At 41.3% G+C, this 13,601-nt stretch overlaps 1 protein-coding gene across 2 annotated transcripts in view; it reads right to left on the bottom strand.

Annotated features, from left to right (window-relative positions):
* LOC143809055 (spermatogenesis-associated protein 7 homolog) overlaps positions 1–13,601 on the bottom strand; it is a 187,054-nt gene that overhangs the window by 50,563 nt on the left and 122,890 nt on the right. For both annotated transcript variants that reach the window (XM_077292220.1, XM_077292219.1), the window contains one exon: positions 1,929–2,050. In XM_077292220.1, the coding sequence (XP_077148335.1) occupies positions 1,929–2,050 (122 nt within the window). The remainder of the gene's footprint in view (positions 1–1,928; positions 2,051–13,601) is intronic.

The raw sequence follows: 13,601 nt of genomic DNA, 5'->3' as shown, positions 1-13,601 counted from the left end.
GTATTGGGGTATCAGGGGCGGTAATAGGGACACATACGGCAGCAGTGGCTCAGTATTGGGGTATCAGGGGCGGTAATAAGGACACATACGGCAGCAGCGGCTCAGTATTGGGGTATCAGGTGGAGTAATAGGGACACATACGGCAGTAGAGGCTCAGTATTGGGGTATCAGGGGCAGTAATAGGGACACATACGGCAGCAGCGGCTCAGTATTGGGGTATCAGGTGGAGTAATAGGGACACATACGGCAGCAGCGGCTCAGTATTGGGGTATCAGGGGCGGTAATAGGGACACATACGGCAGCAGCGGCTCAGTATTGGGGTATCAGGGGCGGTAATAAGGACACATACGGCAGCAGCAGCTCAGTATTGGGGTATCAGCAGGATGAGGAGTTTGTGCAGGTTGGGGATAGATGGTGATGGGGCTGGAATGTGAGAAGTGAAATGTGTCTTTGTTGGTTTCTCTGCAGACGAGTTGTTGCTGGAAGAAGTTGTCATGTCGGTCTGGGCCAGATGGAAAAGACGGGAAAAGTGACGATTCCATCATAAAGAACGTCAGATGTAAGTCATTATCTGTAACTGTGCTGTGATCTGTTATATGTTCTGTAGGGCTGGTATCTACCACTGACCATATGGCGGTAATATCCATATTGGTCTTTATATAGAGATTATCTTCAGTAACAGTCATCTGCTAAGGTCCTCCTCCACTATTAGGGGGCGTCACCCAGTTGTAATCAAGGTTACCTGGTTAGGGGTGCATTCAATGCCCCTGGACGAAGCATTTCCGTGCGAAACGCGCGTCGGGTGTGGTGGACTCCTGGACCTTTCTCTTCATGTGGGTAAACACTTGTTTTTTAGGTAGTTTTGGTGGTTATATTGTTTAGCAAGGGCATTTTCCATGCTGCTCACGGACCGATATATGTGGTTTACTTAAACCTTGTGACTTTCACTTGTCATATACCGGTCCTGTGTGCACATGTTATAATTATTCTTGTTTTGTTATATTTATATATCTAACTATGTGCCTTGCCCTGCTATTTATCTTATATACCTAGTTCCCATGTGTTCAGCATTTTGTCACACTTAGTGCTTATATATGTTATGTTGTTATCTCTAGGTCTATGTGTCCGCCATTGTTTTGTGTTTGTTGTGTCTCACCTTTGCCGGATTAGGCAATTTTTTGACCACTTTGTTGGTTCATTTGTCATTAATAAAGGACTTTTTAAATAATATTGTGTATGTGGTGCCTTCTTTTGTAGGTATTTATTTATGCTTGGCTAACCACGATAGGATCGATTATTGGTGTTGTGTTTTTATCATCAAAAGCGCAACAAAAAAAGACAGCAAAAATGCATGGTTGCGTTATTTTGCAGCATTTTCCACATTTCCCTCGCTTTCTATGCTGAAAAACCGCTGCAAAAATGCTGAAAATATTGACATGCTGCAGTTTTCAAAAGTGCAGTTTTCCAACCTAGTCAGGAAAAACCCCCAAAAACATTGGTGTGCATGAGGATTGTGAAATCTCACAGCTTTTACGGGTACTGTAAAAAAAAGCAGCTTTAAATCTGCATAAATAACCGCAGCAATAAAAAGCTGCAAAAACGAAATGTGTGAACATAGCTGTAAAACGTTTGCAACTGTGGTCCAAAGTGGGAAACTAGGGTCGTAATCCATTTTCCCAATAAGCCATTATTTTAGAGGGCCCCCACTGCACTAGACCCCATAGTAGTAGACTAGGACGTGGGCAAATTGTACCCTCTTTTATTTTACTAAGTGACTTCAAAATTCCAATCACTATTTTGTGACAATGACTCCATAAAGCTTTTCTCCCTGAGCGTTCTCCTGCATACAGATGGCCGCCTCCTGTCATTACGCAGGTTATTCGTTCTAATGATGTCAGTATCAGTGCGGGTAGGACGCCATTACTGACCCGGCCTTCCTCTGGGAAATTGCTCTGTGAATGATGATGAGATGTTGCACACATCTGCTGAAGTTCCTTCTTGAATTTTTCTACAGCTCGGAGCAGCCGTTCTTTGTTCTGCTGATCTCTGTCTGTAGAACAAATGAGATAAACCTGATTAGACTGTATAAACCGAACGTTTTACCTTCCGGGGATGGATTTCTCATTAATGCATATACCTGAATGCAGCATATTTCATATCATGCCATGCTAATGTAGATATACTGAAAGAACTGTAGCGATATACAGCGCAGAAGTAGTAGATGGATCCCAACCATGGAACCCAAAAGCCTCTGTCCGATTTAAAGTATACTTGTCCTTTTATATAAAACCTGTAGAAAAGCAAGGCTTCCTTCCATCAGCACCCATAAAAAATTAAAAAACTGCTTTTGGTACATATACCAGTCTGATATGTCCAAGAACTGTCCTTATTCTCATGTTCAGGATCTTTTTTGAGCAGGTAGTTCTGCCAGCACTATATGTGCTAGAACATCTCTTTCCCACTTCTCACCATGCATTGCACCTGCCATATCCAATGCCATGCCTGCTACGAACAGGAAAGCTGGAACTAAGAAACGATGACTTCTCCCTCCTCTACTTCAGTTGATAGCCTTTGAAATCTTCGTGGGAGCGCTAACTTCCATGTCCCATGACTTGGGAATCATACAGTATTGTATTGTTTCGGTTGCACTGCTATGCAATACGGTTGCCTTTTAAATCATTGTCTTGTCTCTCTACCTGTCTAACACCCCAGCTCGGTTGTCAGGACCCCCTAACTTCTCCCTCATTCTGTGTATGTCAGCCATGTTAAGAAGCTCACATCTTTGCATTTATGGTTCTGTATAGCCCTTTTTACCAACTGTAATCGTGCACGACTACAAGAATTCATCTGGAAAAGAAATTCTTCTTCATATGTTCCGCTGCAGTCGAGTTAAGCTATCTGATGAAATCTCTTCGTGTGAGTACTGGTACATAGAGACAGCCGTGAAATGTTGTCTCAAGAGCCCCACACTTACAGTTATGGAGTCAGATTACAAATGGCTGCCATTCCACAACTATTAAAAAAATGGATGGGATTATCTTGGAAGAAGGGTGGATGCTGCAAGTTTTGGAAGAGTTATTAAATCTCCTAGGTGCCACATAAGAATCTCTGAACCTTCCATTAGGCAGCTGTCAATGAAGGTTTCCTGGGCATGGAGACAGAATGCTTTGTCATCAGACTAAGCCCAAAGCCCGGCATCCAGAAGCACGTTCAAGGGGGCTGATAAGAGTGCTGTGCCATTAGACTTTTTGTATAAATAGGGGTTTCAGTTACCTAAAAAGAAAAATTTTTTACAAACTTTGGAAATTATTGTAAGAAATTTTCAAAAAGTTGCATACCAGCAATATTTTGAGGGTACTGATACACTGTATTAAATTTAACGCAGGGCTGATGGAACAGCTCACGACCCAGGGGTGATCTTTTTGCCTCTGCGTAGCTTATTTAACGAGGACATGTTAACTAGGTCAAAAGTGGCCAGTACAGCTCTTATTTTATTCCTGCTGCTCCCCTGAGTTTTCCATTTTTGTTTTTTTTTAAATCCGTCATACGTTTCCAGAGATAAGACTTTTTATTTAGAGATTTATAATTTTATGGTCTTTACAAGGGGGCTCGGTTCACAAGGGTAATAAAGACACGCCCCCGAGGATTCTAGAAGTCACGCCCTATTGGAAAAATAGCATAAAAAATTGCAATAAATAAAAAAGCTCGTATTTCTGGAACTGTTGGTGGATTTAAGAAGGAACAAAAATGCAAAACTCAGGGGAGCAGCGGGAATAAAGTAAGAGCAAAAAGTAGTCACTCCTCACTTAGTCACAGGAAATAATTAACAACTTGAATGAGGAGAATGAAACAAGGGCTACACATTTCTGATGGTTTTTATAATTATTCTTTCATTATTCTGCATTGCCAATGTGTTGTATGATAAAACCTCTCGGAACGTTGTCAGATAGTGTATCACAACTTAGTTCTGAATTTAGTGCCTGACAATGGACGGAATGAATATTGATGGGAAAGTATAAATCTTAGAAATCTGTAACCAGAGAGACTTCAGCTCAGGACTTCGTGACTGTATATGAGGGCAATGTCTCCGCTATGATTTAGTGTGGTCACAGATAATATTCCATTCGTTATAACTCTATGATTCACGATTGATGGGGTTTGTTTTTGGCCAAAGATATCCACATTGTATTGTGAATCTTTTACGCTTTATCATCATGAGCCCTATGCAGATTATCGCAGTCTGACAATGGGGTGCGACATATGGGGACATTATTTTTGGAGTATTCATAGTTCTTAAATAATCTCAGAAAATTCAAAGTGTGTTTTGTTAAAGGGTTTGTTCGAAATTCATACTCTATATTAGGGTAAATGGACAACAAAGAACATGGTGTCTGCTCCGTGATAAAGAGGACCTGTCACTTGTTTAAAAAATGTAGTGAAATACCTTATAAAAATATCTAAGCTCCTCCGATTTTGCTGTTTCACTCCATTGCAAACATTTTCACATTTATTGCTTTTGAAGCGCAGTATGTGAAATCTCTGCTCACAGACCAACAGAGCATTTATTCAGTCTTTTTTGAGGGCGTGTGCCTTTACCCCTTGCTGCCAATCACAGCACAACAGCGTTTGAGATTGCTAGCTCAGCTTCTGACCTGTGTTTGGCAGCATCTGGAACGGGATAAAATGCAAGCCCCCAGAATAGAATCTGCAGAAACTCCTTGTTGGACTGCAAAGCAGAGATTTCACATACTGCACTCCCAAAGCAATATCTTAGCAATGGAGCACCATAGCGCAAAATGGAAAAAAGCTGCAGAATCAGGAGAGATCAGGGAATATTTCCAATGTATTTGGCTAAATTTTTTGGAACAAGTTATAGACTCTTTTTAAGGGTGGACACACCTGTGTGGTCTCCATGAGCTGATAACTTAATATATCCAATTGGTTTATGCTTACTTAATACATTTTTATTAGAAATAAGATTTGATTTCTGTGGTCCTGGATTAGTGCTGTCTAATTTTTTTTTTAGAGTAGAATAGACGTATTCACACATTCGTTAAAATCTTGGATCCGTAAGATCCGTATGACTTTGAGCATGTCCTATTCTGATCTAGATCTGCCAACAAAGTGTATTGGGATCTGTGAGAAGCGGATGTCAATCGGTGTCCCATGGATCTGTGGCTTAGTGATAAATGTGAATAAAAACATAGTCTTTCCACGGAAGCAATCACACCTCTTCAGTGGAAACAAAAAACAGAAGAGAAAGCTAGAAACAACTAGGATGAAAGTAGGATAACACCTGAAAAAAAAATTGGTCCGTTTCTCGAGGATGGTAATACTCAGACTGTGTGAATGTAGCCTTTGTATAAATCTAACTTTGCATTTTCTTCCTGTATTTGGTGGATTTTTTACTGTGTTCTTTACTTTTCATACACACTCCAAATTATAACATGTCACCTTGAGAAGTGGATCCTCGAAGTGTAGTTGCCTGAGAGGAAGAGACAGCACTAGCTAGCTATGCATAGTGCTGCAGCCAGGACTGGACAAGTGTGTATATGTATTGTGATGCAGCGGTAGCACCGTACGCAGTGAAGAGGCAGTGACCCACGAAGTTCAAACACAAAACGTTCCTTTAATGTGTTACTTCACACAGTCCATTAGAATACATAGTACACGGTTTAGATTGCAGTCCCTAAACAGGCCGGACTTCTCTTTGTCCAGTGTCCCTGAGTGACCGCACGCCGGGACCAAGTCTCTTTACTCACACAGTGCACAGCACACTGTATCCTCCGGATCGTAGCCGGGAAAATAAAAGACAGTCCGAGACGCAGGGTGTCAGTCCCTTTGGTTCCTCTTGCCCCTGTGTTGCCTCACAAAGAGAGTGCTCTGCAGACAACTGCTCTGTTTGCTTCCAAGGCCAACACTGACACACCCCCCCTCTACTACAAGGCTTTTAATCAGTCACTGCTTCACTATTCTAATCACAGCTACACCTGTGACCGCAATACGCCCTCATGGCCTCACTACGCCTCCACATGCATTCTGGAGAGCAACAACAGCTCTATATATATATATTTACTTGGGAGCTATTTCAGGTATCACAGGAACTGTTTCTATTTAAAGTCCGGCTTCAGTCCTCACAAACCACATCACAGGAAACTCAAATATAGCCCTTGTCCTGCACAAAGTGAAACAAAGTAGCAAAGGCACACAATCAGGGAGATCTGCACACCTCCATACACACAGCAATTTGAGACAAACAGGTCTCAATTTACAAAGTAAACCACACTACTGACTTCCTATGAAGTTGCTACCCTATGTGTCTGCCGATTGGGGACTAGGACTGATGCTGAAGTAAATGGTAAAATCTCTGTGCAAAATATACAGGTCCTTCTCAAAAAATTAGCATATAGTGTTAAATTTCATTATTTACCATAATGTAATGATTACAATTAAACTTTCATATATTATAGATTCATTATCCACCAACTGAAATTTGTCAGGTCTTTTATTGTTTTAATACTGATGATTTTGGCCTACAACTCCTGATAACCCAAAAAACCTGTCTCAATAAATTAGCATATCAAGAAAAGGTTCTCTAAACGACCTATTACCCTAATCTTCTGAATCAACTAATTAACTCTAAACACATGCAAAAGATACCTGAGGCTTTTAAAAACTCCCTGCCTGGTTCATTACTCAAAACCCCCATCATGGGTAAGACTAGCGACCTGACAGATGTCAAGAAGGCCATCATTGACACCCTCAAGCAAGAGGGTAAGACCCAGAAAGAAATTTCTCAACAAATAGGCTGTTCCCAGAGTGCTGTATCAAGGCACCTCAATGGTAAGTCTGTTGGAAGGAAACAATGTGGCAGAAAACGCTGTACAACGAGAAGAGGTGACCGGACCCTGAGGAAGCAGTGGACTGAGTCTGGTGTGGAAACATCCAGAGCCACCGTGCACAGGCGTGTGCAGGAAATGGGCTACAGGTGCCGCATTCCCCAGGTAAAGCCACTTTTGAACCATAAACAGCGGCAGAAGCGCCTGACCTGGGCTACAGAGAAGCAGCACTGGACTGTTGCTAAGTGGTCCCAAGTACTTTTTTCTGATGAAAGCAAATTTTGCATGTCATTCGGAAATCAAGGTGCCAGAGTCTGGAGGAAGACTGGGGAGAAGGAAATGCCAAAATGCCTGAAGTCCAGTGTCAAGTACCCAGTCAGTGATGGTGTGGGGTGCCATGTCAGCTGCTGGTGTTGGTCCACTGTGTTTCATCAAGGGCAGGGTCAATGCAGCTAGCTATCAGGAGATTTTGGAGCACTTCATGCTTCCATCGGCTGAAATGCTTTATGGAGATGAAGATTTCATTTTTCAGCACGACCTGGCACCTGCTCACAGTGCCAAAACCACTGGTAAATGGTTTACTGACCATGGTATTACTGTGCTCAATTGGCCTGCCAACTCTCCTGACCTGAACCCCATAGAGAATCTGTGGGATATTGTGAAGAGAAAGTTGAGAGACGCAAGACCCAACACTCTGGATGAGCTTAAGGCCGCTATTGAAGCATCCTGGGCCTCCATAACATCTCAGCAGTGTCACAGGCTGATTGCCTCCATGCCACGCCGCATTGAAGCAGTCATTTCTGCCAAAGGATTCCCGACCAAGTATTGAGTGCATAACTGAACATTATTATTTGATGGTTTTTTTGTTTGTTATTAAAAAACACTTTTATTTGATTGGACGGTTGAAATATGCTAATTTATTGAGACAGGTTTTTTGGGTTATCAGGAGTTGTAGGCCAAAATCATCAGTATTAAAACAATAAAAGACCTGACAAATTTCAGTTGGTGGATAATGAATCTATAATATATGAAAGTTTAATTGTAATCATTACATTATGGTAAATAATGAAATTTAACACTATATGCTAATTTTTTGAGAAGGACCTGTATTGTAGCTATACACTGTATGAGAAGAAGATAAGAGAAAAATACAAATAAAAAAGGCCTAAAACCAGGGAAAAATCTTCCATCTCTGTGAAACAGGAAACTAACAGATGAGTGCCCAGACTATGACTATGATAAAGCGTTGAGTGAGGTGGCACAGTGCCCAGACTAGCTCCGATGCCACACATGCAGTATGTTTAAGCAATAACAGGTGGTTATTACTAGGTAAATCACCGGCTGTGCAGAGGCTGCTCAGGAGACCTGATGTACCGCTGACTCTTCTCATTACCTTGTGCAGGTTGCCCAATTACAGCCAGAAAAAGGCCGCAGAACGCTCCACTCTTAATGTTACCCTGCAATGTTCCCTAATCATAATCACTGTCACCATGGGTCTGATTTATAAACTGGATTCATCTTGGAGGAGAAGGTAAAGCATTCTCCAAAAGTGCGGCTCGGTCTTATCTCATGCTCGTTAACTATTTTCAGCTGTCAAAGAACAGCATTACGGATTAACAAAGCAGCGCTGTTCTATTAGATCGATGAATGGACGGCTCCAAGCAGAGAGGACACATTTAGTTTTACATGATGATCTTGTTGAGGCTAATTGGGGTGGGAAATCGGTTATTATGAACAGTGATCATGAACGGTTAGTATGCTACTGTATGAACAATTGCAAGTATATATGAATATTCACATTTAGGACCATATTCTTGTCTGCATGTTGTAGTATTCCAATAGTTATAAACCAATCAGTAGGTATCAATGTTTTAATTACCGTAGATTATTGTTCACGTTATATTCTTGTACATAGGAGCAGTATTATAGTAGTTATATTCCTGTACATAGGAGCAGTATTATAGTAGTTATATTCTTGTACATAGGAGCAGTATTATAGTAGATATATTCTTGTACATAGAGGCAGTATTATAGTAGTTATATTCTTGTACATAGGGGCAGTATTATAGTAGTTATATTCTTGTACATAGGAGCAGTATTATAGTAGTTATATTCTTGTATATAGGGGGCAGTATTATAGTAGTTATATTCCTGTACATAGGGGGCAGTATTATAGTAGTTATATTCTTGTACATAGGAGCAGTATTATAGTAGATATATTCTTGTACATAGAGGCAGTATTATAGTAGTTATATTCTTGTACATAGGGGCAGTATTATAGTAGTTATATTCTTGTACATAGGAGCAGTATTATAGTAGTTATATTCTTGTATATAGGGGGCAGTATTATAGTAGTTATATTCTTGTACATAGGAGCAGTATTATAGTAGTTATATTCTTGTACATAGGAGCAGTATTATAGTAGTTATATTCTTGTACATAGGAGCAGTATTATAGTAGTTATATTCTTGTACATAGGGGCAGTATTATGTTATATTCTTGTACATAGGGAGCAGTATTATAGTATTTATATTCTTGTACATAGGGGCAGTATTATAGTAGTTATATTCTTGTATATAGGGGGCAGTATTATAGTAGTTATATTCTTGTACATAGGAGCAGTATTATAGTAGTTATACTCTTGTACATAGGAGCAGTATTATAGTAGTTATATTCTTGTACATAGGAGCAGTATTATAGTAGTTATATTCTTGTATATAGGGGCAGTATTATAGTAGTTATATTCTTGCACATAGGAGCAGTATTATAGTAGTTATATTCTTGTACATAGGGGCAGTATTATAGTAGTTATATTCTTGTACATAGGGGCAGTATTATAGTAGTTATATTCTTGTACATAGGAGCAGTATTATAGTAGTTATATTCCTGTACATAGGGGGCAGTATTATAGTAGTTATATTCTTGTACATAGGAGCAGTATTATAGTAGATATATTCTTGTACATAGAGGCAGTATTATAGTAGTTATATTCTTGTACATAGGGGCAGTATTATAGTAGTTATATTCTTGTACATAGGGGCAGTATTATAGTAGTTATATTCTTGTACATAGGGGCAGTATTATAGTAGTTATATTCTTGTATATAGGAGCAGTATTATCAGAGGTGTATCTAGCCTTTCCTGCACCCGGGGCAAAGGATCAGTTTGGCGTTCCCCCCCAACCTCCCCCATTTGAACCTTAACGCTATTGAATCTGCATGACCAAGCCAAGGCACATTCCTGAATCCCCATAATGTTAAAATAGATACCAATAAAAGTAAAATTAATTGAGATATCAGTAGGTTAAGTCTTTTTGAATATCCATATTGAATCAGGAGCCCCATATAATCCTGCATAAAGGTTAATAATGGGCCCATAAGATGCTCCATAGACACATTTGCCCAATATAGTGCTGCACAAACGTTGATTATAGCCCCATAAGATGCTCCATAAAGATATTTGCACCATATAATGTTGCACAAACATTAATTATGGCCCCATAAGATGCTCCATACAGACACTTGCCCCATTATAGTGCTGCACAAACGTTATGGCCCCATACGATGCTCTATACAGACACTTGCCCCATTATAGTGCTGCACAAACGTTATGGCCCCATAAGATGCTCCATACAGACACTTGCCCCATATAGTGCTGCACAAACGTTATGGCCCCATAATATGCTCCATACAGACACTTGCCCCATTTGCTGTTGCTGCGATAAAATAAAAAATCACATACTCACCTCTCCGTCGCTCAGGCCCCGGCACTATCAATATTCACCTGCTCCTCGTTCCAGCCGCCGCTCCATCTTCTTCAGCGTCTTCTGCACTGACATTCAGGCAGAGGGCGCACACTAACTACATCACCGCGCCCTCTGACCTCAGCGTCACTGCTGAAGACGGAGCGGCAGCTGGAATGAGGAGCAGGTGAATATCGCGCGACGCGCAGCGCTCCCCTCCCCGTTATACTCACCTGCTCCTGGCGCGGTGCAGTCTCTGTTTCCCCGGCGCTGCAGCTTCCTGTACTGAGCGGTCACCGTTACCGCTCATTACAGTAATGAATATGCGGCTCCACCCCTATGTGAGGTGGAGCCGCATATTCATTACTGTAATGAGCGGTACCATGTGACCGCTCAGTACAGGGAGAAGCAGGGGCGCCGGGGAGCTAGGGACTGCACCAGGAGCAGGTAAGTATAATTAGACAGATAGCCCCCGCTCCCCCTCCCCTGCCCCCCCTGGATACGCCACTGAGTATTATAGTAGTTATATTCTTGTACATAGTGGCAGTATTATAGTAGTAATATTCTTGTACATAGGGAGCAGTATTATAGTATATTCTTGTACATAGGGGCAGTATTATAGTAGTTATATTCTTGTACATGGTGAGCAGTATTATAGCAGTTATAATTTTGTACATATGCGGCGCCCCAGGGTCCTGGTCATCGCAGTGGTATTGCTTTCCTCTCAGGGAGAGTGATGCTACGTTTGGAGGCAAAGAAGGATAACTGCATCCAGGTATCACAAACATGCAACACATTTCACACTCCAGACCACCAGGGGGAGCTTTTGCTCCTATTTATTAGGTCACCCCCCATAAATATAACTGGTAGTCTGTAGGGAGAGTTAGAACGTTCCAGACCAGAGTCTGAGGTGGACAGAGGGTCCACGGAGCTGTGCATGCCCTCAGAGCTGCAGCTCCCAGAAAGAGACATTCAGAAGGCAGAACTGTATTGCAGCGAGTGTGAAGGGAGTCGAAGCAAAGGAGAGGATACCAGAAGGGGACCAGCCCCGAATAGGCTGCCTCCCTCTGAGGCACAGAATCCCGGTAGCTGGAACACCGAGGAAGTAAGGATCTCTACGCCTTATTTCAGAGACCGGCAAGACAGCTAATTGCAGGTTACCTGTCCGCACCTACACCCAGGAGGCACGGTGACACCTACAGAGCCGGGTTATCTATGAGACCCTATAAACAGGCTCAAGTCACCAGTTATATGGGTATTGTCCTATCCTATACGGGGGACAGAGAGCGAAACACCACATCTGTGAGGACCTTATGTGAAGCCATAGGCAGTAAGGGACTACACCACCGCAGCGCAAGGGAAGGCTACTGATTTCCACCTGGATAAGGGGACTCTGGACTTGCCTCCAAACCGGCCGGACTCTGCCTGCCCTGTTATCTGGTGCCCTGGACTGTGGATGCTGAAGTCTTCAGTAAAGGTAAAGAGACTGCAACCTTGTGTCCTTGTTCTTCTCTGCGCCTTACATCATCCACCATCTACACACCGGGAAGCCCTGGGGACACACTTCACCTGTGGGAAGGTATACCATCTAGCTGCCATAACATCACCCCAGCAGACCCCTTAAAGCAGCGACGGTCACCCTGACCGAATACCACAGGTGGCGTCACGAACATTCCCCTTAAAGACCTTTCCCTTTTACACGGACGTCCCAGGGCTACGGACCGGGTCAGCCACCGTGACATCCCCCTGTAAACCGCAGGACCCGGTACCGAGTACCCCACGGCCCTTGGGGGGCGATCCACATAAGGGGCAGTATTATAGTAGTTATATTCTTGTACATAGGGGCAGTATTATAGTAGTTATATTCTTGTATATAGGGGCAGTATTATAGTAGTTATATTCTTGTACATAGGAGCAGTATTATAGTAGTTATATTCTTGTACATAGTGGCAGTATTATAGTAGTTATATTCTTGTACATAGTGGGCAGTATTATAGTAGTTATATTCTTGTACATAAGGGGCAGTATTATAGCAGATATATTCTTGTACATAGGGGCAGTATTATAGCAGTTATATTGTTTTACCTAGGTGACGGTATTATATTAGTTATATTCTTGTGTACAGGAGCAGTATTATATTAGTTATATTCTTTTGCATAAGGACCAGTATAATAGTAATTATATTCTTGTATTTATAGAGCAGTATTTTTATATTCAGATATCTTTATATACAGGGAACAGCATTATAGTAGTTGTATTCTCATATATGGATAGCAGTTTTTAAGTAGTTATAATCTTGAATATAGGGAGCAGTACTATTGTAGGTATACCCCTGAAACAGGTAAGCAGAATTCGAGCAGATAAAAAAAATGTTGAAATATCTGTGGTGCGATTGAAATTAATATATGCATAAAACAAATTAAAGAATTAAATGTTATTGGAATATAATACTATAGAATGTAAATAACAAGATTTTCTCCTAAATAAGCCAATACACCTAGACTTACGGTGGGGTTATGCAGTATGTTTCCCATGCGATCGCTTATGGACAGCAAATAAGTGTTGGCTTTGATGTTGTTTTTTTTAAGTAATTTTCTTGGAAATGAAATGAATTCCTTTGAAGTTGGATCTCAGAAAAGAAAGAGTCTCAAGTGAAAACAATATCAAGACCAAATTTTAAATTGGATTTGTTTATTCTTCTTAAGACCGTGGAAAATTGCATTAGATGTGCTAAACAAAAAACGCCGCAATATAGCGAAGATCGTGGGCTGCATTTTTGTAAGAGAATTTTGGACAGTTTAATTGCACAAAACTTTTACAACTGTTGCCCCTATTGATCTAAAATATAGACCATACCCCATTTTTAAGACACGACCTATCTATGTCCAATTTTCCAGTTTTTGCAACCTCGCTATACATCTGGATGCCAGGGTTCACTATCACTGTGAAGGATCCTCTCCGACATTCTGGGAAAGTTAGCAAGAATGGTTTATAAATATATTATTTAAAGACATGCAAATA

The sequence above is a fragment of the Ranitomeya variabilis genome, chromosome 2 (genome assembly GCF_051348905.1).
Source record: "Ranitomeya variabilis isolate aRanVar5 chromosome 2, aRanVar5.hap1, whole genome shotgun sequence".
NCBI lineage: Eukaryota > Metazoa > Chordata > Amphibia > Anura > Dendrobatidae > Ranitomeya > Ranitomeya variabilis.
Note: the sequence above shows the minus strand (reverse complement) of the source record. Positions and strands in the feature narration are given on the sequence as shown.